The sequence below is a fragment of the Somniosus microcephalus genome, chromosome 1 (genome assembly GCF_052327205.1).
Source record: "Somniosus microcephalus isolate GS21.2 chromosome 1, FLI_Smic_1.0, whole genome shotgun sequence".
Classification (NCBI taxonomy): Eukaryota; Metazoa; Chordata; class Chondrichthyes; order Squaliformes; family Somniosidae; genus Somniosus; species Somniosus microcephalus.
In genome coordinates this window covers 116,591,716-116,619,620 of record NC_140987.1, presented here as the reverse complement: position 1 = coordinate 116,619,620, position 27,905 = coordinate 116,591,716, and the positions used below count along the sequence as shown (strand labels likewise).

The following is a 27,905-nucleotide window of genomic DNA, read 5'->3' as shown; positions in this document are numbered from 1 at the left end:
ACCTCTGTAGCCTTTGCGCTGTCATAATGGAAACGCCCTTTTTAGGGTTGAATATGGATACCAACGGCTGGTGGTCTGTCAGCAGTGTAAACTTCTGGCCCTGCAGCTAATGATTAAATTTCTTTACTCCCCACACCAGGCTGAGAGCCTCCCTATCTATCTGAGCATAGTTGCGCTCAGCGGAGGTCAATGATCTGGATGCAAATGCGACTGGCCTTTCCGAGCCATTTGGCAACTTGTGTGAGAGTACTGCTCCAATACCATAAGGAGAAGCATCACAAGCTAAACGAATAGGTAGCGTTGGGTTGAAGTGAGCCAACACTTCCTCCGAGGTGATCAATGCCTTGCTTTTGCGAAAGGCCTTCTTACAGTCCTCGCTCCACTTCCATGGTACTTCTTTCTGCAAAAGAGCATTCAGCGGGTGCAGCACCGTGGATAGATTTGGCAGAAACTTATGGTAATAGTTAATCAACCCTAGGAACGACCTCAACTGGGATACATTTTCCGGAGCGGGAGCCTTCACAACAGCTTTGATCTTGTCAGGTGACTTGTGCAGCCCCTCCTGGTCAATGACATGACCACAGTACGAGATCCGTTTCTGAAAGAGCTCACATTTCTGGCGATTAACTCGAAGGCCATATTCCTTCAACCTGGTGAGCACCAGTTTCAAATTTGCAAGGTGTTCCTCATCGTCATCTCCTGTAATCAGGATATCGTCCAAGTAACATTGAGTGCTTGGAATTCCCTGTAATACCTGCTCCATGGCCCTCTGCCAAATTGCTGGAGCCGAAGCCACTCCAAAAACCAGTCTATTATATCGATACAAGCCTCTGTGCGTGTTGATTGTGAGATACTGGCGTGACTCTTCCTCAACTTCCATCTGTAAGTACGCTTGCGCCAGGTCTATCTTGGTGAAGTGTTTCCCGCCAGACAATGAAGCAAAGATATCCTCAATCCGCGGAAGCGGATATTGCACCATGTGAAGCACCGGATTAACTGTGATCTTGAAGTCTCCACAGATGCGGACCTTTCCCGGTTCCCCTGGCTTGTTACTCGATGAACGCTTCATGACGGGAACAATGGGCGTGGCCCACTCACTCCAGTCCACCTTAGACAGTACTCCTGAACGTTCAAGCCCTTCCAGCTCAGCTTCCACAGCAGGTCGTATCGCATAAGGTACCGGTCTGGCTTTGAAAAATTTTGGGTTTGCATGTTCTGCAATCTTGATTTTTGCCTTAATTCCTCTCAGTGTTCCCAGTCCCTGTTGGAACACCTCTTTAGCCTCATCCAATATTCTGGACAATCGTTCAGGTTTGACATCTTTTTTTCCGGAATCTACCGTTATTGCATTTAGGGAGTGCCAGTCCATATTTATTTTCCTGATCCACTCCCGTCCCAGAAGTGGTGGACCTCCCTCAGGTAGTACATATATGTCCATTCCTTGGTGTTCTTTGCCCTTGTGTACCACCTTGACTTTTATCTTTCCGATGGGGTATACTTTTTGCCCCGTGTATGTCTGCAATACTATCTCCGTATCCCGTAGGGGAATATGTGTGAATAACCTTTTGTAATCTTGCTTATTCATGACCGTCAACGCCGATCCGGTGTCCAATTCCATCTTCACTTGGACTCCTGCTATCTGAAGTGTGACCCAGATAGTTTGTCGGTCAGCTTCCTTACTCACATTGTGAATTCTCAGACTACCCAGTTCCTTGCTGTTGGAGTCTAAATCCGAATTATGTTCATCCGAACTCTTCTCAGCCACCTTATGTACCTTTCTGCACTTTTCCTGCGGTGACTTTTTGTTGCTGATCTTCTTTCCTGACCGGCATACTTTAGCTATGTGACCAAGCTTGCCACATTTTCTACATTCCTGGTTTTTAAACCAGCATTGGTTCTGATCGTGTGTTGTCTTTCCACAACGATAACATTTCGTTGTCCCCAAAGCCATTTGATCTACGCTGAGTACCGCTGCCTTCAGCTGCATTTCCACAGTGCCTCTCGCTGCGGCTTCGTGCGATGCTGCAATAGTGACAGCCTTATCAAGTGTAAGATCATTCTCTTCAAGCAGCCGCTTTTGTGTTCCTTCTTTCGACAATCCACACACGAATTTGTCTCTCAGTGCCTCTGTCAGACTTTCCCCAAACTGACAGTATTTCGCTAGCTTCCGCAGTTCAATTAGATACTCCGCGTTGCTTTCCTCTTTCAGTTGCGTTCTCGCATAAAATTTAAATCGTTCCGCTAACATCAGCGGTGTGGGGTTCAAATGATTTTTCAGGATAGCAACAATTTTAGCGAAAGTCTGATCCGCCGGTTTAGCTGGTGCTAGAAGATGCTTCAATAGCCCGTATGTCTTCGCACCCATTGAGTTTAGTAAGGTTAATGCTTTATCTTCATCTGATATTTTATTTGCCTTACAATATATCTCTATGCGTTCTACATACGTGGCCCAATCTTCAACATCGGGATCGAAATCTTTGATGTTACCACGCTTAGGCATCCTCGCACTCTTCTTGAGAAACAAAAAGAAATTTTTCTTTAACTTTTTTTTTAAATGGCGGTTTCCCGCCCTCGTCTTCTTCCCCGCCTACAAAAATGGCGGCTTCCCGCGTTTGCCTTTCTCCCCCGCTGGCTGTAATGGCGATTGCCGTATTGCTGCGTTCGCCCTCCCCAGCGGTTTTCAAATCGTGCCTCCCAGCCCCTCTTGCAGTCCGGTCCTTTCCCCCCGGCTGCGACTGAGTTCTCCGCGTTTTTTTTTAATTTTTTTATTTTCTCCCGCGCCTTACGACGTCCCGGTCGCTGCGCCTCGCGGCCTCGGTAGCTGCCCGGCCTTTCTCACCGGTCACGGTCGAGCTCTCTCTCGACGCTGTTGCATCTCCCAGCCCGCTTGCAGCCCGGTCTTTTACACCGGCTGCGTTTGCATTCACCACGGCTCCCGTGCCTTATGCTGCCCCAGTCTCAGCGCCTCTGGCCCCGACTTCTGTCCGACTCTTTTCCCCGGCCGTGGTCGAGTTCTCCGCCCTTATATCCTCCGTTTTTCCCTCCCCTACTTCACAGTCAACGTGGCCGACTTGCTGCTCGTCGCTGATCAGCTTACCCACCACCGTGATAGAAGGGATGATCACTGCCTGTTGCTGATGGAAGGCTTCGTGTCAGAATTCTTCCTTTGCTCTGCAGACCCGAGTCTTTTCTCAGCAGAATGATGAGGGCGGATGCCTCCTTCTCGACGCCCGTTAAACTGCCTTGGATGTATCTCTGCCGCAGGGTAAGATCGTACTCGTCGCCACTGTTAAGTCTGTGAGTTATATTGAGAATTAATACACAGACCACAAGAGTAAACTTTAACAGGTCTTTACTAGTCGAAGGTCAGGGCGGAACTGCCCAATAAATCATAACACAGCACTTATATACCGGTGTGGTCACCACCGGTATTACAGTATACAGCAGCCAAGATAAAGTAGTGCAACTCTTAAAATAGTTCTCTTAAAGGTGGAACGGTTACATACACCACAGGTGTCACATTTTTTTTGGCAATGCTCCTGTGAAGCACCTTGGGACGTTTCAATAGGTTAAAGGCGCTATATAAATACAAGTTGTTGTCAACTAACTTCTAGGCTGCAAAGTCCAAAATGAATAACTTCATGAAGGAAATACAAAGCATGAAGTAGAAAAACTTACAACGTTGACGTACCTTTGGCACAATTCTCATGGAAGACAGAATTGAAAGCATAACCATGAGATACTGAACACAATCAGTAGCATGTGGATTATGTAGCAGAATTATGCATAAAACATACATAGAACAGATTTTCTGAGCTGCTTTGCCTCTGGATGAAACATTTGCAGCACAGAATTTTGAAATGGAAAATGCTCAAACAGCTGTAAAAAAAAAATTGCAGACAAAATATGACTTTAAATGATACTAAATAACATTGCTTCATTCTTTATCTTTTCCCCACCAATATTATCTCTTTCTCTGGCTCTAAAATAAATTGTAGATTTTGTCCTTGAAGATTTGACAACTCCAGCCCAATAAGTCTGTACTTCCAGCACAGACTTTGAAAAATAGATCCTGTGGAGTTGTACAGGATAACAGCCATACCATATTCAACTTGACCTATTCAACATGACCTATTCAGCAGAACTTTAATGGACAGCTGGGAGTTTTTGAAGCCATGCCGAGAAGGATGTCTCCACAATAATGTTCCACACTGCACCACAAGGTATGCTCTGGGCTTTGTGATGGTGAGATAGCATTCTTACTTCAATAGAGCACTGTAGATCTACATCAGCCAGTAGTCACTGCCAATGGTTGGTAATAGAAATACCACCAACACCATTAAAAAAAAAACAAGTAAAGTGGGCAGCAAAGATGTCTGATGACAAAAAGCCACAACTAGACAAGTCAGGCCCAAATTCTCTACTGATGTCCAGAGATTGTATAATAATACTTAATAAACATAGCAAATAATCAGTGGGAACCCATCTGTAGTAGTTATGCAGCAGTTTGGAAGGCAACCTTCACATACATTGGTAGTATGACTGCAGCAAGAATTAAAAATACTGCTTAGAAACCAAGGTGGTGAATTTCCATGGGGGTTCCCCAATTGTTCACTGTAACTTCAGCAGAAGAACCACAGAAACCCCTGAAAATGGCATGGTGTCAGGAATCTAAGTTATGATGAAAGGTTCAAATAAATTGGGCATTTTATCTTTGGAAGTGGAGACTTAAGTGATTTCAAGATTAGAAAGAAATTGACAAAAGTGGCCATGGAAAATTCTTCTTTTTGGTAAAGGGTTCAAATACCAGGGGGTAGAAGTTAAAAATTAGGAAGCTAGGGATAAGAAGGGAAGTGAGAAAGCACATTTTTCTCTCAAAGGGTAATACAGAATTGTGGAATAAATCATCAGAAAAGCTATTAAACCAGACAATATAAATGGGTTCAAGAAACAAGTTGATGCATTTCTGGAGAAAGGACTGAAGGAAAGTAATTAGGAGGGGTTGACCCATGAAATGGGACAAATGGCCTTTTCTTTTCTCAAGTTATTGTGTTCTAACTCACTATGTAAGGAGTTGTGTGAAACCATGTCCATTCATCCCTAGAACATTACTGCAATATGAATTGAACCATGCTATTTTGGATATATTTTTACTGGTCTGCTTCAACAAAGTTTACTATGAAGTTTATCTAAAATATTGTACTGCAAAACTAAAATACTAATATTTATATACAGTGGAAATGCAGCAGAAACACAGCACAGGCACCATGTTTTTGCATTTCACACAAGCATCCTCAAAAAGTATAATCCACTTTTACCTGTATGATAATTCCCTTTGAACCATATTCAGCTTGACAGCCTCTGGAGAATCTTTCCATAAAAACCTAGCAAATCATTTAAGAGAAACATAAATTTATGCATTTTAAATTATCCAGAATACTTCAAGCAAAAATCTATTTTAAAGATCTCAGCTTAATAAGAGGATTTCTTTAAATCAAGCGATATGCAATAGAATGCATTCATATCTATGGAATTTCAGACCTCACATTCATAAAGTCAAGAAAACAGCAAAACTGAATATTGTGGTGTTCTGCGTTGCCATTGTTCCTATTTCAAAGACAATGACCTTTTGAGGTGTATGTGCTCCCTCCTTCTGTCTCCAGATTAGTACCACCCTCTTTTCACTTGCTACTGACGTAGTTAACTGAACACGATTGGATGAGGAGAAAATAATTTGTTTAAAGGGTATGGTCATAAAAAAAATTCTAAGCCAATTTGCATTGTGGGAGACTTCAACTTTCCCAATAGTAAATGGTCTGTTGGTGAACCATCTAGTGTAATGGGGAGAGTAGCAGAGACTTCTGTGGACGCCAATGATTGTTTCCTCACACAAGGTGAGGCAACTAGGGGTAACAAATTCTAGGTCTTGTTTTTTAGCAATGACCCTGGTGCTGGATCAAACCTCCATGTGGTGGTGGGGGGGGGGGGGTGGGGGGACACCTGGCCAGCTCTGATCATAATATAATTAGGTTTAATCTTATTGGCCAATCCAAGGCTGCAGCCAATCTAATGCTGGTCCCAGGTTTAAGAACTAACTTTACAAAAATGGCTGAAAATCTGGCAAAAGTTGACTGGGCAACCCTACTAGATGGGAAAAGTACTGCATGCAAATAAGAAAGTCAAAAACAGCCATAAGATTAGCCAAGAGATCGCTGGGAAAGATGTTGCATGATTGTGGCAATAATAGCAAAAGTATTTTTAGCTATGTCAGAAGTCAGAAGACAAGGACAACATATAGGACCACTAACAGGTACTAGGGAATTTCAAATGGATTCTCAGGTTATGGCAGAGCTGCTAAGTGACTATTTTACATCAGTCTTTACTCCTGTAGATGAATCTTATGTTCCAGATGAGGGGTGCTCAGTATTGAATAGTATTGTTAAAGTAGATAGTAATGTTACCTTGGATAGATTAGCAAAGCTCAAAATTGATAGGGCTCCAGGTCCAGATAATATTCATCCAAGGGTAATTAACAAAATGGGACATGTGCTCCATGAGCCCCTTGCCTGTATCTTCAATAGTTCAAGAGTCAGGGATAGTTCCCTTAGACAGGAAGCTAGCTCATGTAGTTCTTAGTTAAAAAAAAAAAGACAAATCGGAGCCCAGGAATTACAGGCCTATCAGCCTGACATCCATTATTGGGAAGATGCTAGAAGTGATCACAAGAGATGCCCTGTATGATCACTGGGAAAGGGAAGGGGCCATAAGAAATTCACAACATGGCTTCTGAAAAAAGGTCATGCTTAACAAATGAGTTTTGAGGAAGTCACTAGGGTAATGGATGAAGAAAATCCAGTAAACATTGTCTACTGCGACTTTCAGAAAGCCTTTGACAAGTTACCTCACAATAATGGAATTTTGTGGTATCAATAGAAATGTGACATGCTGGATTAGGAATTGGCTCCAATCCCACCGCCAAAAAGTTGTAGTTGACTTGCGGTTTAGCTTGGAGACATGTTACTAGTGGTGTCCCCTAGGGATTGGTCCCAAGCCCGCTACTCTTCAGTCATGACCTGGACAGCAGTGTTGGAGTATGGCAAGTAAGTTTGCAGATGACACCAAAATCTGTACAATGGGTAAGATGGTAGAGAAGTGCAATCAAACCAAAAAAGATTCAGATGTGCTATGGGAGTGGGCTACACATTATATTTATCACAATTAATTTGTCAGTGTCATGCATGTTGGGTAGGGCCAACACAGAATACATGTATATTTGCAGGGAACAGTATTGAAAATGTCAAGAGAGAAAAAATCTTTGTTATTGTGCATAGATCACTGAAGGTTCATGAGAAATGTAGAGAAACTGTATCTAAAGCCAACAAGAGTGTTGTATTAATAGAGCCACTCATTACAAGGACATAATTTTGACACTGTATAGGTTGCTGGTCAGACCGCATCCAGAGTCATGCACCACATGAGTGACAGTGGCCTTGGAAAAAGTCCAGGAGAGCCATAAGAATGATTCCTAGATTAAAGAACCTCAGCTACTCAGGATCTTGGTCTATTTACTTTAGAGCAGCGTAGACTTAGGAGACCTGATAGAGGTCTATCAAATAATTAAAGGGCTGGATAGCGTCCCTATTGATAGATTATTCCAGTTCATCAGATTGGGGAGGGGAGGATCGGGACATGACTTTAAACTATGCAAGAGTAAGATAGACTGGGTGTTTGGTGGTTCTTCTTTTCCCAGAGATTTGTGAGCCTCTGGGATACATTCCCAGCTCTGTGGTGGGTGCCAACTCTTTGTATGCCTTCAAGAGGGAGCTAGACAGGTTCTTGACTAGGACAGAGATCACATCATAAGAGGAAAGTGTCTTTATAGGCAACACTTGGTCTATGTGATCGCCTGGACTGGTTTCAATCACCTGAAGGGGTTGGAGAAGAATTTTTTGAGTATCTTTATTAGCCCTGGGTTTTTATCCTCTCCCAGGAGCTTAAATGACTGAGGGTGGGGGGAGGAGAAGACAGGAGGAATTACTAAGTTTCACCTTCCAATAGCATTTAATTTATTCAGTTTCCTTATTGAGAGCATCCAAAATAATGGTAGTCAAATAAGACTTAAGAAAAATAATTTTTTGAAAAACCAGAAACAAGTTATCAGAATTCAGTTTTCATAATGCTTCCTGTATATTTTTCTGATCAGAGCTACACATCATTGGTTTAGACCAGGAATTTCTTCGAAGCTGCTCCTGCTCCACTGCTGTAACTTCACCGGAAATACAACAGAAACCCCATTTATGCACATAAATAAATGGGGTATCCACCATGCTTGTGATGAAATTACAAGGGCAGAGCTGGAGCAGATGTGAGGAAATACCCATCATTAATTGCTTATTCCATACTTTAGGAATTGTTACTTCTAGTTCTAAATAGAGGAATACAAAAATATATTTTACAGGGAAATATAGGCCTACTAGATTAAAATGATTAAATGCACCTTAGTAGAACTGTACAAACAATACAGAGGACATGGGGCATTAGCCACACCAGAGGAAATGTTCAGGATCAGACCCTTTTGCCTGAAAGTACAATATTGCTGTATAAGATTAAAATATACTTTACAGATAACCTTAATTGTCTTTCCAAAGAGAAAACAGATTAGATTCAGAATATCCAGTTATTTGCCATAACACTTTTTGTACATGTTTCTCTTCAGCCACATTGCCCCATTCTCTGGAACTCCCTGCCTATACCCATCCCACTACCACTCCATTTCTTTTTCCACCATAATAAACTCTTCTCAAAACTCATCTTTTCAACCAAGGTTTTAGTCACCTCCCCATGACTTGGCACCAGTTCCTTTAGTTTTAAAAAAAATGTATTTTACCTCCCCCCTCTCTAAAGGGTCTTGGGACATTTTCAATCTTAAGGGTGCCATATTTTTTAAATGGATGACATTATTCATCGACTTCCTGGAGTCAGCCACTCTGCTAGAGAGACACTGAATAAAAAAAACAGGCACCTTGGCTGTAAGTTTAAGTTTCTGACCCCATCCGGAGCAGGGGGCCCCCTGGTAGGCCACAGGAAGCCCAGAAGTTCCTTGCCCGGAAGTCAGCCTGATTGCACAGCAGGTTAAATCAGAGGCTTCCGGGTCTTATTATCATATTTAAAGTGCCAATCCGCCTCCTGGCAGCAGGTTGGCTGCCCAACTGGTCTCCATTCAACACGGAAGTGGGTGGGTTGGGGTCGGGATTCAGATTTTTAATACTTAACTTACCCCACTCTACCCATTAGGTTAAAATCTTTCTCCCCTCTTGTTCTCCTCCTCATCCCCTCCCCCCTTGTTCCTGGGGTCAAGAGAAGGGCAAATAATCACTGACAGAAGTGATTTCAAGTCACACTGCCAGAAAATGACAAAAAAAATTCCAAAAACCTGGCAGCATGTCTACTATCTGCCCTTTTGATCACAGCACCATTGCATCTACGATAAATTTCTCTTTTGCATTCAACATCGGAAACAAGTGCTGCAATTGAAGAACAGGTTTTCCACTAACACGTTGCAGCAGCAATTTAATTTCAGGTGCAAGAAGGGAAATAGCCTAATGTTCCAGAGTCTCATTCATCTAATAATTAGGCAGCACGCCCAGCACCGATTGGCCCACATGCCAGCCGTGGCAGAAATATGCCACAGCAGCACAGTAAGTGTAAGTGGCAACAAGTCAGTCCAGGTGCAGCAAGACTAGATCAGAGCAGATTGAAAATCTTACAGCTATGCTTCGCCAAACAAGATCATATCAGAAGTGGCTCATAGCAGTTAAAGTAATTGTGACTAGATTTCACTTCTTGTATTTAGTTATGTGATAAATAAAATTGAAATGAAATGAAATGGAGAATAAACAGGTTCACTTTGACTGTTTTTATGGCAGTATAGATAAAAGTCAAACTTAGTACAATTGCATCCAACTACCAACAGGTTATTTTCATCCTAGTACATGGCAAATGTTAATTATACATTTAACAGAAACCCAGTTTATACTACTCAACTCTGGGCTGGATATTCCAATTTGTCACTGTTTAGTCAGAAGTATGATGGTGCGGGAATTCTGCCTGCTCTTGTGATCCAGCACCCATCTCACTGAATTTTCCCCAGAGATAGGCTGGAGCAGCACAGCTAATCCTAGTGGGTCTACTCCCAGGCTCAATAAAATCCACAGTACACGTATCCCGGTGGCCAAAGATCACTGGGCATGATCTTTCAGAATGACTGCCCAGGTTTAGAGCTCTGGCATATGCCCACCAGTTCTCTAGAATCTTTCCCTAACCTGTGGGTACCAGAGGGATTGAATGCATCAATCCAATAACCGGACATTTAGTTTGTACAGACCGTCTGTTTATATTAGTGGGGACCACTTTAAATGGAATGGGGTGGAGTGGATGCTTTAAGTTGGTCTTGTGGCATTGGGTCGTTTTTCCCCCCCAACTGGTGGGTACTATAGGAAACTAAATGTATAATCCGGCCAAATTCCAGAGTTGTTATTTCAAGAATTTACTAGTTACTGACTTTTGGTTTGGACAGACCATCCATCATTTTATTCATGGTACTGTAGGAACGGAGGTTCCTATCTGAATAAGGTATTCGACTCGATGAATCAAATCAACAGGTTTTAATGAACAACGGAGCTAACAGGGAAACTACAGGAGAAATGGTACACAGGTCTAATCAGCTTGCTGGGCACTCGACGACTACTGGAAGATTCTGGAAGCTGACGTCATGACGTCATGGTGTTCTTCGCGCCACTGGCGGTCACGTGATCGGCGTCATGACGTCATCACGTGGAGTGCAGGAAAACACAATACAGTACAGTTAACAGGCAGTTTAAAGGTGCAGTCCGCGGCTGCACTACACTGTAGTTAAAGGGATTATTACTAATTGTTCTGAGACGCTTGGTGGCTCCGCCACAGGCGCCCCCCCAGAATCCACTTTAACGGACCTTGTCAACCGAGCAGGAGGTTTAATGATCCTGGACGAACAGCGACGAAACTCAGGCAGCGGAAACGGGGCGTTAGTAGACGAACCAGTGCCGGATTGCGGCAGAAGCGGTGTCTCGGGCGAGGCAGAAACGGTAGACAGAGGTGCAGGCGCATCTGAGGCTGAATCGGGCTGTTCGACGGTGGGCTGGCGCACGGCTGGTCTGGCGGCCGGTCTGGCGGCCAACGGCGGTCGACCACGGCGAGGCGGCTGGGCAGCCACGACAGGCTCACTCCGATCTAGGTGGCTGGTTTCAGCCGGTCGATAGAGATGGTATCGGACTTTCCACCGACTTCGACTGTGAAAAACTTTTCCCCTGATGAGATGACATGAAAAGGTCCAGTATACGGCGGTTTGAGCGGGTCTCTGTGGCCGTCCTGTCTAATAAAGACATAGTCCGAACTCATGAGCTCTGTCGGGACGTGAGGCCTCTGCAGGTCATGCTGCGAGGTTGGGACGGGTAGGAAATTCCTAGCCGCCTCCTGATGTAGTAGGAGCTGTTGAGCTGCAGACCATGGTTCAGTGTGTGGAGGGAGAAAGTCACCTGGCACTCTGAGTGTCTGGCCATAAACCAGCTCGGCCGATAAAGACTGAAGATCCTCCTTTGGGGCTGTCCGGAGGCCCAGCATCACCCATGGGAGCCTGTCCACCCAGTTGGGTCCCCTCAAGCTGGCACGGAGGGACGCTTTGAGAGACCGATGGAACCTTTCGCACAGACCATTCGCCTGCGGATGGTACGCAGTGGTACGGTGCAGCTTGGTACCCAGGCCTTGTGCCACTGTGTTCCACAGCTCTGATGTGAATTGCGGACCGTGGTCCGAGGAGATGTCCGATGGCACCCCGAACCGAGCCACCCACGACGAAAGAAACGCCCTGGCGACGTCTGCTGCGGTGGTAGCGGCCAAGGGAATCGCCTCTGGCCACCTGGTGGTCCAGTCTACCACCGTCAGGAGGTGTGTGAATCCACGAGACCCGGGAAGGGGACCTACTAAATCCACGTGAACGTGGCCAAAACGGCGCTCAGGCACCGGGAAGTTGGCCACCGGAGCCTTGACGTGACGGTGGACTTTGGATTTTTGACATTCGACGCAATTGTTTGTCCAGTCCCGGACGTCCAAATGCATGCCTTTCCAAACAAATTTGCGGGACATTAGCCATTGAGAAGCCCGCATCCCCGGGTGAGATAACCCGTGGATTGCCTGGAACACTTTCTTGCGCCATTTGACCGGCACAATGGGCCGGGGCACTCCCATGGATGTGTCGCACAAGAGCGTGGTTCCTGCCGCTTGAAACGGCACGTCTGCAACCTGCCAACTGGAAGGCGTGGTCCTAAATGCTTGTACCTCTGGGTCTGCCAGTTGATCCTCTGCCAGTCTGACGAAATCGATGCCCAGGTGTACTGCTTGGACTGGAAACCGGGACAGGCAATCCGCCACGAGATTATCCTTGCCTGACACGTGCCGCAAATCCGTTGTGAATTCGGATATAAACATGAGGTGGCGCTGCTGCCGAGCTGACCAAGGTTCCGCCGTTTTGGCCATGGCGAAGGTGAGCGGCTTGTGGTCCACGAATGCAGTGAACGGACGACCTTCTAGAAGGAAACGGAAATGCCGGATGGCCAAAAACAGGGCTAGCAACTCTCTGTCAAAAGTGCTATACTTTCGCTCGTTCTTGCGCAGTTGGCGGCTGAAAAAGGCTAACGGCTGCCAACCCCCGTCGACCCACTGCTCTTGAACTGCTCCGATGGCGTAGTCGGAGGCATCCGTAGTGAGGGCAACAGTCGCGCCCGGGAGTGGGTCTGCTAGCATAGTTGCATCCGCCAACGCCGCCTTGGTATCGCGGAACGCCTGGTCCATTTGCGGTGTCCAAGTGAGAAAATCCTTGCCCGACTTTCCTTTTAGTGCTTCGTACAGAGGTTGCATTAAGCGGGCCGCCTTGGGGACGAAACGATGATAAAAATTTACCATCCCCAAGAACTCTTGCAGGGGTTTGACTGTGTGAGGCCGCGGGAATGCGGTAACTGCCTCTACCTTGGTGGCTAGCGGGACGGCGCCTTCTGGGGTAATCCTGTGTCCCAGGAAATCAATACTGGATACTCCAAACGTGCATTTGGCCGGATTAACAATAAGGCCATGTTGGCTGAGCCGGGCGAAAAGTGTACGTAAATGGGCCATGTGGGCTGTCGTATCCTTGCTGGCTATTAGGATGTCATCCAAATATACAAAAATGAAGGGCAGATCCCGTAAGACAGAGTCCATCAACCGCTGGAATGCTTGAGCTGCGTTTTTCAGACCGTATGGCATGCGGAGGAACTCAAAAAGGCCGAACGGAGTGATGACTGCCGTTTTGGGGACGTCTGGAGGGTGCACCAGAACTTGGTGATACCCACGCACGAGATCCACTTTAGAAAATATAGAGTTGCCAGCCAGATGCGCCGAAAAATCTTGGATGTGGGGAATAGGATACCTGTCCGGTGTCGTGGCATCGTTTAAGCATCTGTAATCCCCGCAAGGTCGCCATCCGCTGCCTGGTTTGGGTACTATATGCAGTGGGGAGGACCAAGGGCTGTCCGAACGCCGGATGATCCGAGGCGCTCCATGGTCTGGAACTCAGCCTTTGTGGCTGCCAGCTTGCCGGCTTCTAGTCGCCGGTCATGGAGATATGGTGCTCCACCCCGTGCCATGTGACTGCAGCCGAAAAAGTAGGCCTGGTGAGCTCCGGGAATTCGCCGAGCAGGCGCGTAAACCCGTCTTGCGACGGAACCGCGCAGGCCACCGACCAGGACACGGCGGTGCTGCGGTGGCAGGGCACTGCGTGGAAAGTGGATGCATTAATGAGTCGGCAGTGTTGGACGTCGACCAGCAGACCGTTGGCGCAGAAAAAATCAGCTCCCAGTACGGCCTGTGAGACCTTAGCTGTAATAAAGTCGCAGACAAAACGCTGACCAGCGAAGGTTAAGTTTACCGACCGTTTACCGAACGTACGCATGGCAGCGCCGTTTATTGCCCATGGCCTCCGGATAGTAGGTCCAGTTTCGAAGCTGGCAGGATGCTGCACTGTGAACCAGTGTCGCACAGGAATTGTCGGCCCGTAACGTAAATGAGTTTGCCCGCTGAGCCCACCGCCATAGCTAACTTGCCGTGCTTTTCAGACCTTGTCGTCCGTCCGGGAGGACGCGGGCTTGTTGGAGTTTTTTTTCTCTTGAGGGAAACTGCAAGGAGGCCAGCAGCATCGAGCTTTGACGCCAAAACGGGCGTGGTACGCGGGCTGGGGGAGGGCTGGGCTTCGCTCGCGTGGGGGAAAGGTGCCTCGTGGCTGCACAACATTGCTGCGTAACAGTAAATATCTTGTCTGCCTCTGCAGCGAGTTCAGCACCGTCTGTGATGGCAGTGTTGGCCAAGGCCGCCTGAACCGGTTCGGGTAGCTGGCAGAGGAAAAGCTCACGGAATAAAAAACATTGGGGTTCCGCGCCCAACAGCGTGAGCATTTGACTCATCAGTTCTGACGGCTTTGAGTCCCCGAGGCCGGGCATGGAAATAAGCTCGCGTGCACGCTCCGACTTATTAAGATCAAATACCTGTAGCAAACGGGCTTTAAGCGCTTCGTACTTGCCCTCCTCCGGTGGGCTGCCAAGGATGCGGACAACCCGCGAGGCCATGGCACTGTCGAGAGCGGAAACCACATAATAATAACGGGTCGTATCCGCTGTGACCTCCCGGAGAGCGAACTGTGCTTCTGCCTAGAAAAACCATGCTGCTGGCTGCTGTTCCCAGAACTGCGGCAGTTTAAGGGCGACAGCGTTCGTGTTCATCCTCGACGAAAGTTGTCCGACGAGATCGGGGTCACCAATGTAGGAACGGAGGTTCCTATCTAAATAAGGTCTTCGACTCGATGAATCAAATCAACAGGTGTTAATGAACAACGAAGTTAACAAGGAAACTACAGGAGAAACGGTACACAGGTCTAATCAGCTTGCTGGGCACTCGACGACTACTGGAAGATTCTGGAAGCTGACGTCATGATGTCATCGCGTTCTTCGCGCCACTGGCGGTCACGTGATCGGCGTCATGACTGTGATGAAATATGTCATTCATCAGACTGTATTTAACTACATATATTGTATTGCCTGCTCCTGTGTTTTTACCTTGTATTGTATATAGGGCACCGCCCCCTTTCTCCCCATTGGGTGTGTCGGCTCCGCCCATACCTGGCCCTACTTAAGACAAGCCCAGGCTTGTCTTGCAGCAGAACAGCAGAATGCTAGGTGAAGACACAGGCATCTTTCTTTGCTAATAAAAGCCTTGTTTTATCCAGTTAACTTTGAGCCTTGAAGTTATTGAGGCGCATCAATGACGTCATCACGTGGAGTGCAGGAAAACACAATACAGTACAGTTAACAGGCAGTTTAAAGGTGCAGTCCGCGGCTGCACTACACTGTAGTTAAAGGGATTATTACTAATTGTTCTGAGACCCTTGGTGGCTCCGCCACAGTACCTTCCTTTTATGGGGGAGGGGCCTTGAATTGTTCTGGTGGCTTCACCCAATGCCACCAGTCAGTCCAAACAAAACAGGGCAAATGTTAAAGTAAGGGAATGTATACATTATCAACATCTATCCACTTTTGGACCAGCTAGTCCAGAAGTTTCTGTAATAAACTGGATACCAAATTGTTCTTTTTTGGAAGTAAAAGCCTATTTTCCCCAGCCCACTCTTCTTGGGACTTAAAATGTGGAAAGTTTATCAGCAGTGAAGAAAACTTCAAAAAGCAGTGATTCCCACCCTTTGCCCTGCCTCTATGCTACTCTGTCCTCATTTTGTTTTGGACTTGAAAAAGGAAGTCAACCTTAATCTGGGGAGACAGAAAAGCAATTGATCTATTCACGTACAAGTTTTTTAAAATTCATTTTTATGGGATGTGAGCATCGCTTGCAAGGCCAGCATTTATTGCCCATCCCGAATTGCCCCGGAGAAGGTGGTGGTGAGCCGCCTTCTTGAACCACTGCAGGCCATGTGATGAAGGTACTCCCACCGTGCTGTTAGGTAGGGAGCTCCAGGATTTTGACCCAGCGACGATGAAGGATTGGCGATATACTTTTAAGTCAGGATGATGTGAGACTTGGAGGGGAACTTGGAGGTGGTGGTGTTCCCATGCACCTGCTGCCCTTGTGCTTCTAGGTGGAAGAGGTCGCAGGTTTGGGAGGTGGTGCCAAAGATGCCTTGGCAAGTTGCTGCAGTGCATCTTGTCGATGGTACACACTGCAGCCACAGTATGCTGGTGGTGGAGGGAGTGGATGTTTAAGGTGGTGGAGGGGATACCAATCAAGCGGGCTGCTTTGTCCTGGATGGTGTAGAGTTTCTTTAACCCCATCACTCAAGAAGACGACTTGTATTTATATAGCACCTTTCACAACCTCAGTATGTCCGAAGTGCTTTACAGCCAATGAAGTACTTTTGAAATGTAGGCACTGTTGCAATGTAGGTAATTCATTTGAATGTATACATCAATGTATCATGCATTTGGTTACAAGAAAAAGGTTTGCTAAACAGCTTCAAGAAGACAGTACTCCTTTTAGGTACAGGATTGTTAGTTATTTCTACTTGAGACCCCAAAGTGCATATGCTTTTGTACTCAGTGGAATGGTGTTCAAGGAAGCAGGAAGTGAAGTTCATGTACAAGATGAGCTCGGGAGAGGGCATGAGGGGGGTTAAAAAGGAATTGCAGAAAGTAGTAGGTTCAGGACTGGGGTGAGATTTGGCTTGGTGGACATGGGGAAATGGCCGGGGAGGGGGGGATCCAGCAGAGGCAACTGAACATATGGTCTCAATCTTGGCGATAAAGAAGTCCATGAGCTCCTCACATGTGTTGAAGGATGGAGTGGGGTTTAAGGAGACAGTTGTTAATGGAGAAAAGAAGCCAGGGTTAGCGTTGGTCTCCAGGTGGTTGTTGTTATTTTTTCAAGGAGCAGGAGGCCCAATAGCACCTGAAGTGGTCCAGCCAAATCTGATGGATTATGATATTCCACAAAAGGAATGCCATGTGCTGTTTAAATCTAGCTTTTACTCCACCTTAGATACATTCTTGTACTATCTGGTCTTGTTAGATATGTTACAAAACATTTTAATTTTAGACTGAAAATCTCTCCTCAGATGCTGCCTGACCTGCTTAGTATTTATCATTTTCTGTTTTTATTTCAGGTTTTGAGCATCCGCGGTGTTTTGCTTTTGAAAAATACTGGCGCAGATCACCTGTTATCAACGTGATTTATGCCTCATGGTTCGCAGCCAGAGAGGGCCATAAAAGCCATGTGTGGAGCTTCATCTCTGCAGTCTGGAATCATGGGAATGGACTTTTACATTTCACCATCAAAAATAAGTAATCATTGAGTTCAATCTGAATGAGCTTGAAGCAAATGCAAAATCATTAACCGATTTATTTGATTTGTGAATGTATTTAAATTTGCAACGATAGATTGTGCAACAGGTAGATTGATGAGCAAAACAGCACAAGTCTCCAACTGCACCATTCCAGGAATCTAATTTGAATTCCTTGTAAAAACAGCCCAGGACTTGCCATTTATTTGCTAATCTCCCTCCCCTATATCCATTGATTTCTCTCATATGCTGTTAAAGCATGATAACAATTCACCCCATTTGCCCAATATGCAGCCTGTATTTTATGTGAGCATGCAAGATGCAGTACAATAATTCATCTGTGACTTTGACTCAGACTCGTACTTCTGTTATACTCTTCCTTAAGTAAGAATATTTAGTTGGTATCTGGATGGGCAAGGAGAATACTGGATAATACAGAACATGAAGCAAAGTTATATAGCAATAATTTTAGGCATTTGCTAAACCGGAGAGATTGCTCAGATAAGTATTTATTCCCCCAACTCTTGCTGCTTGTAACCCAGTCTCCAATTCTATTCATTTCTCTCGGTCTTCCTGTTTATCTCTCTGGGACCAATTTAATCTCCCTTTGCCCAGCATAAATGGGCAGTAGCAACTTTAAAATGGAATTACATGCTGCACCCTGCCGTCGCCATCTGAGTTGGATCTCGAGAAGCGCAGCCCATTTCAGGAGGTGGCCACCTGTAATATGCATATCGGGCTTCCAGTGAGCTACTGCTGAGAGCACCCCCAACCCCCCTCTGCCCACCCTTTATACTGCTTCACAGGCTCTCAGACACCAATCCCACTGGGTTTTGCTGGTAAGTCCAAGACTGGGTGGGGCACCTGCAATTTAGAGTTAAAATGCAGTGGGGGCAGATATAACATCAGAGTGTGACTTTGACCTTTTAATTAGGACCCCGCTTGCCTGGGGCAGGCACCTGATGTGCAATCAGCAACCTGGAGCTAAAATGGTTGAGATGCAGGGAGCTCCCAGACACCAATTTAACCCTTCACTCAGTTCCTGCCAAGCGGGGCTAGGTTAAAAACTAGGCAGCCCTGTGGAGGCTGGGATTGAGGCAGCTGGGAGAACAGAACCTGGAATGGACTCAGCAAGGCAGTCATGCAGGATGGGGAAGAGTCATAGCACTGGAGGAGTCTCCACATTCTTTCCAGCCCAGCACCGATTCATACTCCACCTGTGCCAAACCCAGCTATTCCACTCTGCACCCCTTTGAAAACAGTAAATCTAGCCAGTCAACTTCTTCCATAGCATACTACCTTACAATTTCAGGGGGCAGCTGCAGCAAGTTAATAATTAGGATGCAGTGGGGTGGGGGTGTTTAGCAGCTCAGGACTGGGCCAGGGAGAGGAGCACTCACGTCTGATGGTTTCCTGATTGGTGCATGGGACCTACATTCAGATCAACATACATTTAGGGATCATCTATAGTTTGGTAACTTGAGAATTGTTCCAAGTGTCTGGACTCACTGTAAACAGATGTGGAGAAACAGTGATGGTCACAATTTTTGTTTTAATATAGACATTGAATCAAATTTGTAAATTGACCATTGATACTGGCCTGACTTTTCAGCCCCCAATAAATCATAGTTTTTAAGCATCTGGTGCCAATCATTCCAAGTTATCCACAATAAACACACTTGACTCGCACTATTGCTGCGCTGCTAGAGTTTCCAACCGCATTGATTTCTATACATCAGCAAACTCTGTCCTTTATACCCAATGTATCTCATTAGGATGTATGAACAAGCCATTTTTAATTCATTTACATGTTGCCCTTAATTGGCTGAAAGAATGTATGCTGAACTGAGGTGGAATATTGTACAATGGCTACACATAAACAAAAACCTGCTGCCAAGTGCAAATGCAAGTTATCCTATTTAGTGATGTCAGCACTATACAGGAAACTTTCGATTAACCGGCCCCTAAATAACTGGAACGCTCTATCCACCGGCAAAATTCAGGAGTCGGTTCAGATAACTTATTACTTTTATTACATTTTTTACTCCATTTGTTGCTGTGCAAGGGTGTAGCTGAAGCTGTTGCTAAGCTACAGAGACGCTTGCAACTTGTGCCGATTGTTTTGAAGCTAAGCAACAGGGTTTGTTGCTTTATACGGAGCTCTGAGCTCCGTATCTTTTACTATAGCGTTCCGTTATCCGGAATTGTTGATGAACCGGCACCACGTCGGTCCTGTCCGTGCTGGATACCAGAAAGTTTCCTGTACTAATAAAATTCGGTTCCATTTATACAAATAAAATTCGGTTCTATTTATTTTAATTCCATTGATGTTTAGAATATATTGTTTTCCTTTTAAAAACCCCTCTAGTAAAATGATAAAGGACTTCTGCTAATGACTAATCAGACATCTCCAAATTATGAAAAAGTTCAAAGTCCTACCTCTCCTTCATTTTTGGCAGGACAAGCTGGGTCATCTGCAAATGATAGCAAGATAGAGTCTATTTAAAAATATGTTTTGACTGTTCAGCAATATGTATTGAAGAACCACCAAAATCAAACTACACAATTTCTTGCTGATATTAACTTGTAAAGCTTGTTACAAAACCAAGTCTGATCCCTAGGAGTCCAGTAGGAAGAGGGGAATTTGGGCTTATGGTGGTAAGTGTCCATGATGGACTGCTCTACATATGCCACTAATGGATTCCTCCATCTGAGCCACCATCTGCAGCACATTGCTAAACACAATCTAGTGACTGCATCAGTGCAGAGGTTTAGAATTCATCCTTCTTTAAAACAGGTCGCATGAGGTCTAGATCCCCAGGCTCAGTCAAGGAGGGATGCAAGCAGCAGGTTCCTCCTCCTCCGCTGCCACTTTTTATATGGATTAGCTTCTTGAATCCCCTTCAAAATTTAGTAACTATACATCAACACTAAACTGAATCTAAAAGTTATCATTCCAGTTTTGCAAACTTTCAGCATTATACTTCAATAGATTTGCTTGCCATCAGTGGAGCAGTTAACAACTTGTAAATAGTTACATTTTATCATGTATAAAAATACCAATTATTGCATTCATAACATACCAAGGCATCTACTTAACAATGAAAACCAATGACAGTGATTTAACAATTACAAAAGCCTTTCATTTGTAGAATTTACACAGGACATAGTCATGAAATGAGAATCATCCAATACTGCTTTAATAGTACTTGGTGTCACATTTCTATAAAAAAAAGCAAATCATAGTAATAGACCACATACCTTGGCAACAGATACCATGTTAACAGCGATCATATCACTGATGGTCTAATGTACAGAAACAAGAAAATTAGCAAGTGATACAGTAGGATTAGAATCGGTACTATTACAATAAGTGTAACAGATATTTTTGAATACCCATAAAGCAAATCCCGATCTCATATTTCCCATAAAATTAAAAATTACAATTGTATTAATACAAAGCAGGTTTGAAAGCCATCTTCTCAATGGCCAAATGACACTCCATTTACTAGAATGGGCAGCAAGCAGGGTGATGGAGGCAGGGAGGTTAATCCAGTCCCTTTGAGTGTTAATGCTGCAGTCACCAAGCAGGAAATCAGCAGTTCTGTTTAAGTAGAGAGTCACATTAAGTACATTTAAGGTGTAGCTAAACTTAACTATGTAACTATTATAGCTGTAGAAACTTCCAAGATAAAGCTATGTAACTATTATAGTTGTAGAAACTTCCAAGATAAAGCAATGAGTTTTATCAAAGAATATTGCTTTAAAGTAAATCCAACTGAACTATAAAATCTTACAAGGATCCAGATAAAGCAGCAAATGAAACAAAGCCAGCTTTATACAAACATCTCAAAGGGTTTATTTATACATTGCTGTCAATGCAAATCAATATTTCAGCCATATCAACCATTTGATCCACTTCAAAATTGTGTAGAATGTATAGGGGCAGCACGGTGGCATAGTGGTTAGCACTGTTGCCTCACAGCGCCAGGGACCCGGGTTCAAATCCGGCCTCGGGTGACTGTCTGTGTGGAGTTTGCACATTCTCCCTGTGTTTGTGTGGGTTTCCTCCGGGTGCTCCGGTTTCCTCCCACAGTCCAAAGATGTGCGGGTTAGGTTGACTGGCCATGATAAAAAAAAAAAATTGGCCCTTAGTGTTAGGGGGGATTAAATACGTGGGGTTACGGGGATAGGGCTTGGGTGGGATGGCTGTCAGTGTAGGGACCGGGTGCTAGGGTTTGGATGATCAGCCATGATCTCGTTGAATGGCGGAGCAGGCTCGAAGGGCCAAATGGCCTACTCCTGCTCCTATGTTTCTATAAGATTTTTTTCCCTCCTCTCCTGAAGCCACAGACTCCAGCTAGGTTAGAGCCATAGACATTACCATCCCGCTCAGCCCTCTCCCAAGTATTCATTCTTTCTATGGCAGCAAGAACTGGATTGTAGAAATGAAAAATTAACAGGAGTAGGGGAGGATGAACAAATCCCCACGCCTGCCAGCATAGTCAAGATTCTTCTGCCAACACCAACCCCCCCACCACATTAGTGAAGTCAGCCACCCAACCTTTGACTGTCCTGCCACATATCAATGATGACAGATTCCAGGAACCCCAACCAATTTCCTTGCCTCTCTCCTCAACAGCTGAACCCAGGGACCATGAGAGAGGTGGCAGCAGATTGCAAGGTAGTGGCAGCAAGCTCCCTAGTGCAAATGTTAGAGGAAGAAATCCAAATTGTGGGCACCTCTCCTTCTCTTCAGGCCCCTTACCATTATAGCTCAGCAAGGGCCTCTTTTTAAATTGCAATAAAAGTTTTCAGGTTGTTTCTGTCCCCTTTAATGGCTGCTCATTCTCTTCCTGACACTGTAGCAGGCATCCAACTGCAGCACTGCCACATGTCCCTTGTTGGCAATCTTGTACTTGTGGCCGGGATCCCACCAGAAGTCTACCCTGCAAAAATAATGAGCCTCAAACGGGTTGTGGTCACGGTGAGGTTGGGGCACATGAGAAGTACAGCCTTTACCCTCCTCCAGAGGAAAATTCAGACGAAAATGTCATCGGGCTATTTTACCATATACTGTATAAAGGGCATCACAATCAATCCTGATCTGGTTCTCGTCAGATGTAGACCAACATGCACTTTGTAGCAAACGTCAGTCACTGGATAGCAAACAGGAGCAGGAGCCCGGAGGCGATTTCTGCTCTCTAGGCATGTGCAGGCCATTTAAAAGCACCCCCAACTGCTGTCACAGCTGAAATCAGCCATCAACACAATGGCCCGTATTTTCCGATCGCAGGCCTCCCTCGTGGGGTGGCCTGCGATCTGGGAAAAATCTACGCCCTTACCCGAGGGCTCCCGGGATGCACACACTTCCGATCCTAGGCCTCTCCAAACTCCAAGTGCACAGGGCCCACGTATCCGAGGCACAGGCAGTTTGCAGCATCCCTGGGATCACGTGGGCCATGGCGAGCCAATCACAGAAGGGAATCTCCTTTCATACACTCGATAGGAAGACCTGTCAAATATATGAATGGAGATCACCCCCAAAAACACAGTAAAACTTTAAATAAATTTTAAAAACATCACATTTTTAAAATGACTTGAAATTACATTAAATTAAATATTTTAAACAAAAATTCAATTTTGAAAAAATTGAAGTTTTTTTACGGGGCTAAAAATAAACTTACCTTTTTTTTAAAGTATTTTTAAATGATAAATCAAAATGTTTTTTTTCTCACTTTTTTCAACTCTTATCCTGTTAAAAGCAGGCCTTACGCCTGCTTTTACCAGGTGTAAGAATTGTAAGGGTTTTCTGCAGGCGGAGGGCCTCCAAAAAGCAGAACTATCCACCTGCAGAGGCCCTTCTCCAGGGCAGGCGGAGAATCTGTCAAGAGCATTCTTGACAGATCGGAAATGCCGGTTTTTAGCACATGCGCTGTGTATGCCTGAAACTGGCATTTCCGATGTCCCTACGGGTGGGTACACAGCACATACACACCCGTAGGGAATTGCAATATCTGGGTCATTAGGGATTGAACTGCAGAGGGCAGTGTTTTTACCCACAAAGCCATTAGGGGAACATGTTGACAATTTTGACAAAGGAAATCGTCTACTGATGGTCTTGACAATACTGGGCAAAACAGCATAATTGGGATAAGTTTTAAACTCAACTAAATTAATTCTGTTTGCAAAGTATTAGCAAATGTATTAAAATAATCCTTACCATGCATTAGGATTTTTATACTTCGGCAACTCTTTGATGGCAATAGTTACCCCCCTAAATGGACAAAGAGTTACTTCAATGTCACAAAACCACTACAGCTATTTGATCCAGGATACTGTCACATATGGTGATTATGATTGTGAATGTATCGAAAAGTAAAGATTTGCTTCAAAATAACACCCAGATTCTGTGCATATAAAAAACATTGTACCTTATCTATGTCGGTCATTTCAAGAAACCTACACGGACTTGGGTTTGACATCATTCCAACATTGTTTACTACAAGAAAAATTAAAGTAGTTATATTTACTTTTACAATATACAGAAAAGGTAATACAATTTTGTATATACACTGCACTGATCTATTCAGTACCATAATAAATGAAAAAAATCCTTGCCCAAATCAAGTGAAAACAGCTCTGCACACTACCCACATTCAATTTGTAATCCCAATCCAACCCATAGAGCATCTGGTCAGAAGATTGCAAAAGCATTCCTGCTGCCCACAGCTAACTATATTATGGGTCTGTTTTTTATACCTGCATCATCAATCCTCCTCTTGTTAAACAAAAGTTTTAAAAATAAGCTACCAATGCCATCTTTTATTTTTCTGTATTTATATTGACTTTAAAAAACCTGTTAAAATATTGAATACTGTTGATACCATTGAGCTCAGTAACTTCTTTAAGTCAGTTCTTGGTGCAAGATATCTGAACAAAAGAAACTGAAGCACTCTGGGTATAAGGCTTACATCTACTGATTTTAATTTGGTTTCATGTTATAGCCATAATAGGGCACAAAACCCAGCTACTACTCATCCAATGACAATACTCCCACTCATACAACTTTTGCCTTGCTCAGCCAGGCTCCTTGGTCAAGGTCAATTGATAAAAAAAAGTTCTGAAAGAGGCAGCAATGTAGATTACTGGCAGCAGAGATGCTAGTGGTTGCAATGCTGGCTGGTTAGCACTGCCTGTTGGAGGTGGTAGTCAGGTCAGTTGCAGTGACAGCAGCCATAGCCTCAGCTTCATACAAAGTTATTGTATTGAGAACTGCAAGTTTTGTCATACTGAAAATGAAACTAGCCATGTCTGATGTAGTGCACATCCTCAGAGCGCTTTACAAATTACAAAGTCATAGTTATTGAATGTTTCAAACAATAGTTTGTGCCAGAGAATTCCAGAGTCTAGTTGCCCTCAAGGATTTCTTAATTAAAAAGTTCACTTTAAAATAAATTCTTAAATGTGTGCACTCCCATTACCATTCCACTGACTACTAGAAACAGCCTGGATTTTGCAGTTATAATGACAGCAAAATAGTCAGCGTTCACCATCATTATTCTGAAACCGACAGCAACTGCTGGGGCTAGATTTTCGTGGAGCCGTCAGGCGGGGTTTCAGGCGTGTGGGGGGGGGGAATCCCGAATTTGGGGGTCCCGACACCATCCCGCCCAAAACCCCGCCCCACATAAGTTTCAGGGGCGGCGGGTACCCGCCCCGCACTGGGACCCGCCGAAACCAGGCGGGAAGGGATTAGTGCCAATGAACTGCCTGTTAACAGGTAGTTAACAGGCAGTTTTTCGCCTAATCCCTATTTTGAGGGGTCCAAACCACGCCAGGTTAGAGCAGGCGGGCCGTCGGGTTGAAGGAGTTGGAGGGGTTGCGATGTCGGTGTTCAGGTGAGTGATGGGTGCATGAGTGTAAAGGTAAGTGTGTTTGGTGTGTCTAAAGTGTGTAAAGAACTTTTACTTACCTTTACTTACCTTAACAGCCTTTCTTCCTGTAGCCGTCAGGAGCCCATCACTCAGCCGGAACGGAAAGCTGAACGGCTGCGATCTGTCAAAAGTGACAGCCTTCAGCTTTGAGTGCCGGAGAGAGTTCTAACTGAGTCTGTGCAGAAGGACTCATGTTAGAACTCGGACTGTCAGTGTTTCACAGCTTCAAACAGCTGTGAAACGCTGATAATTGACAGGTGAAATTGCAGTCTGTGACGTCACCTGTTGCCGGGTGGCCCTTAATTGGCCTGCTGAGCCCGCTGGGCGGGCTCAACAAGGTCAATCAAGGGAAAACCGCGCGGATTGGCCGGACGTTGAAGTAGGTGGGTCAAAAACCCGAAAGGGGAAGTCCCACCTTCTTCCCGACAGGTTTGGGAAAATCTACCCCCTGGTGTCTGCACATGGCCATGACGATAATGACAACACTTAACATAGTAAAACATCCCAAGGCACTTCACAGGAGTATTAGAAAAAAAAAAAAAAACACCAAGCCATAAGGAGAAATTAGGGCAGATGACCAAAAGCTTGGTCGAAGAGGTAGGTTTTAAGGAGCGTCTTAGAGGAAAGAGAGGTAGCGAGGCAAAGGGGTTTAGAGAGAGAATTCCAGAGCTTAGGGCCCAGGCAGAGTGATGTGCACTACATCAGACATGGCTAGGCAGATGTGGCAGGGACCAAAGACAATGGCTTTGGTCTTCCCAATATTTAATTTGGAGAAATTTTCTGCTCATCTAGAACTGGATGTCAGACAAGCAGTCTGACAATTTGGAGACCGTGGAAGGGTCGAGAGAAGTGGTGGTGAGGTGAAGCTGGGTGTCATCAGCATGCATGTGGAAATTGACGTTGTTTTTGGATAATGTCACCAAGGAGCAGCATGTGGATGAGAAATAGGAGGGGGCCAAGGATAGATACCAGAGGCAGCGATGCAGGAGTGGGAAGACATTGCAGGTGATTCTTTGGCTACTGTTGTATCTATGCTTTAATACGTTCAATCAAGCATGTAGATACGTTGAATTAAATCAGAGTCAAGCAGACAGGCTCATAACTGTGATCTTTACTTTATTGGTAAAATGGCTGACTGCTGCGTTCCCGGGTAATTCCCACAATGCAATGCACATTACATTACCGTATTGACTGGTGTCAAACTTGCAATCAATACACGACATCCCCCTTTTCCTTGGAAACAAACTTGCAGTTTACAAACAGTTGCTTACAATAACACTGCATAACTTATTTGGTTTATAAACTTTTTACAAACTTGTGTCTTACCACACAACTAAATAATTCCCAGGTTTAAACATTTAACATCACCCATGCAGTTCTCGCACAGTTTATGTTGTGACATAATCAGACAGTCTTTGGGGTTTTCTTTTAACCCTTTGAGGTCTGGCTGTATTGGGTATGTCTGACATGTTGGTGTCAGTGGGTATTGCCTGTGTCACAGTGGTATGTGTGTCAGGATCTACTATACTGTCCTCAGTCCCTTGTGTTTCCTCCTGCTCATGGAGTGTCTCCTTTGGTCCATTGGTTCTGTATTTCTTTACAAACGTAGTGTTTCTCAAATGGCATGCTCCGTCTGGAGATTCTACTATTACTTGACTCCCTGGTTTACTCAAAACTTTGTGCGGTGTGGCATTAAAAGGAGTGGTGAACTTGTCCACTTTGTCCTGCTGTACCAGCACCGTGTCGCCAACTTCCACCTCTGAGTATTGTGTTCGCCGCTGTTCATCTGCGTATAGTTTGGACTTGCCTTTTTGTTCTGCATCCCGGTCATGTACTTCCATGTCTGCGCGTGACTCTGTGATGTCTGTCAGCTTTCCTCTCATTTTCCGTTTAAAGAGCAGCTCTGCCGGGCTCTTTCCTGTTGTGGCATGATCAATGCTCCTGTACACAGTCACATATTTTCTAAGTTCACGTTTCCAATCTAGTCCTTCTGACTGAGCAATTCTGATTCTCTTCATCAGCGATGCATTCTGGCGCTCGACTTCTCCGTTAGCCCGAGCCCATTTTGCTGTCGTTTTCAGGTGTTTGATCCCGTTGGTTTCACAGTATTCTTTGAATAATTCAGATCTGAATTGGGGACCATTATCAGATTTGCAGGTGATTGGCAAACCATGACGGCTGAAAATTGACTCTAAACTATCGATAACCTTCTCTGTTGTTGTGGAGGTCATGATGTCGTATTCATAGTAGCGACTATAATAATCAACTACCACAAGAATGGAGTGGTTGGATGGCAAGGGTCCCAGTAAGTCTATAGCTACATCCTGCCAGGGGCCCTCCGGTAATGGTGTTGGTCTCAATGGTTCAGGTGGGTCGGGTCTGGCTACTATCTGACAGCCGTGGCACGCTTTACAGTGTTTTTCAGCTGCCTTGTCCATGCCAGGCCACCAAACCTTGGTTCTGAGATGTTGCTTTGTTCCAACTATTCCCAAGTGTCCTTCATGTGACAGTGGGTCTGCAATGTTTTGCTTGCCTGGAATGTGTATCACCTTGAAATCGTACGGCTG

At 45.0% G+C, this 27,905-nt stretch overlaps 1 protein-coding gene across 2 annotated transcripts in view; it reads right to left on the bottom strand.

Moving 5' to 3' along the window:
* Positions 1–27,905, bottom strand: part of hsd17b3 (hydroxysteroid (17-beta) dehydrogenase 3) — a 111,657-nt gene that overhangs the window by 28,009 nt on the left and 55,743 nt on the right. For both annotated transcript variants that reach the window (XM_085984952.1, XM_085984956.1), the window contains exons 5-9: positions 23,836–23,903; positions 20,663–20,707; positions 19,841–19,875; positions 8,498–8,579; positions 5,319–5,384 (exon numbers count right to left, since the gene is read on the bottom strand). In XM_085984952.1, coding sequence (XP_085841078.1) covers positions 5,319–5,384; positions 8,498–8,579; positions 19,841–19,875; positions 20,663–20,707; positions 23,836–23,903 — 296 coding nt within the window. The remainder of the gene's footprint in view (positions 1–5,318; positions 5,385–8,497; positions 8,580–19,840; positions 19,876–20,662; positions 20,708–23,835; positions 23,904–27,905) is intronic.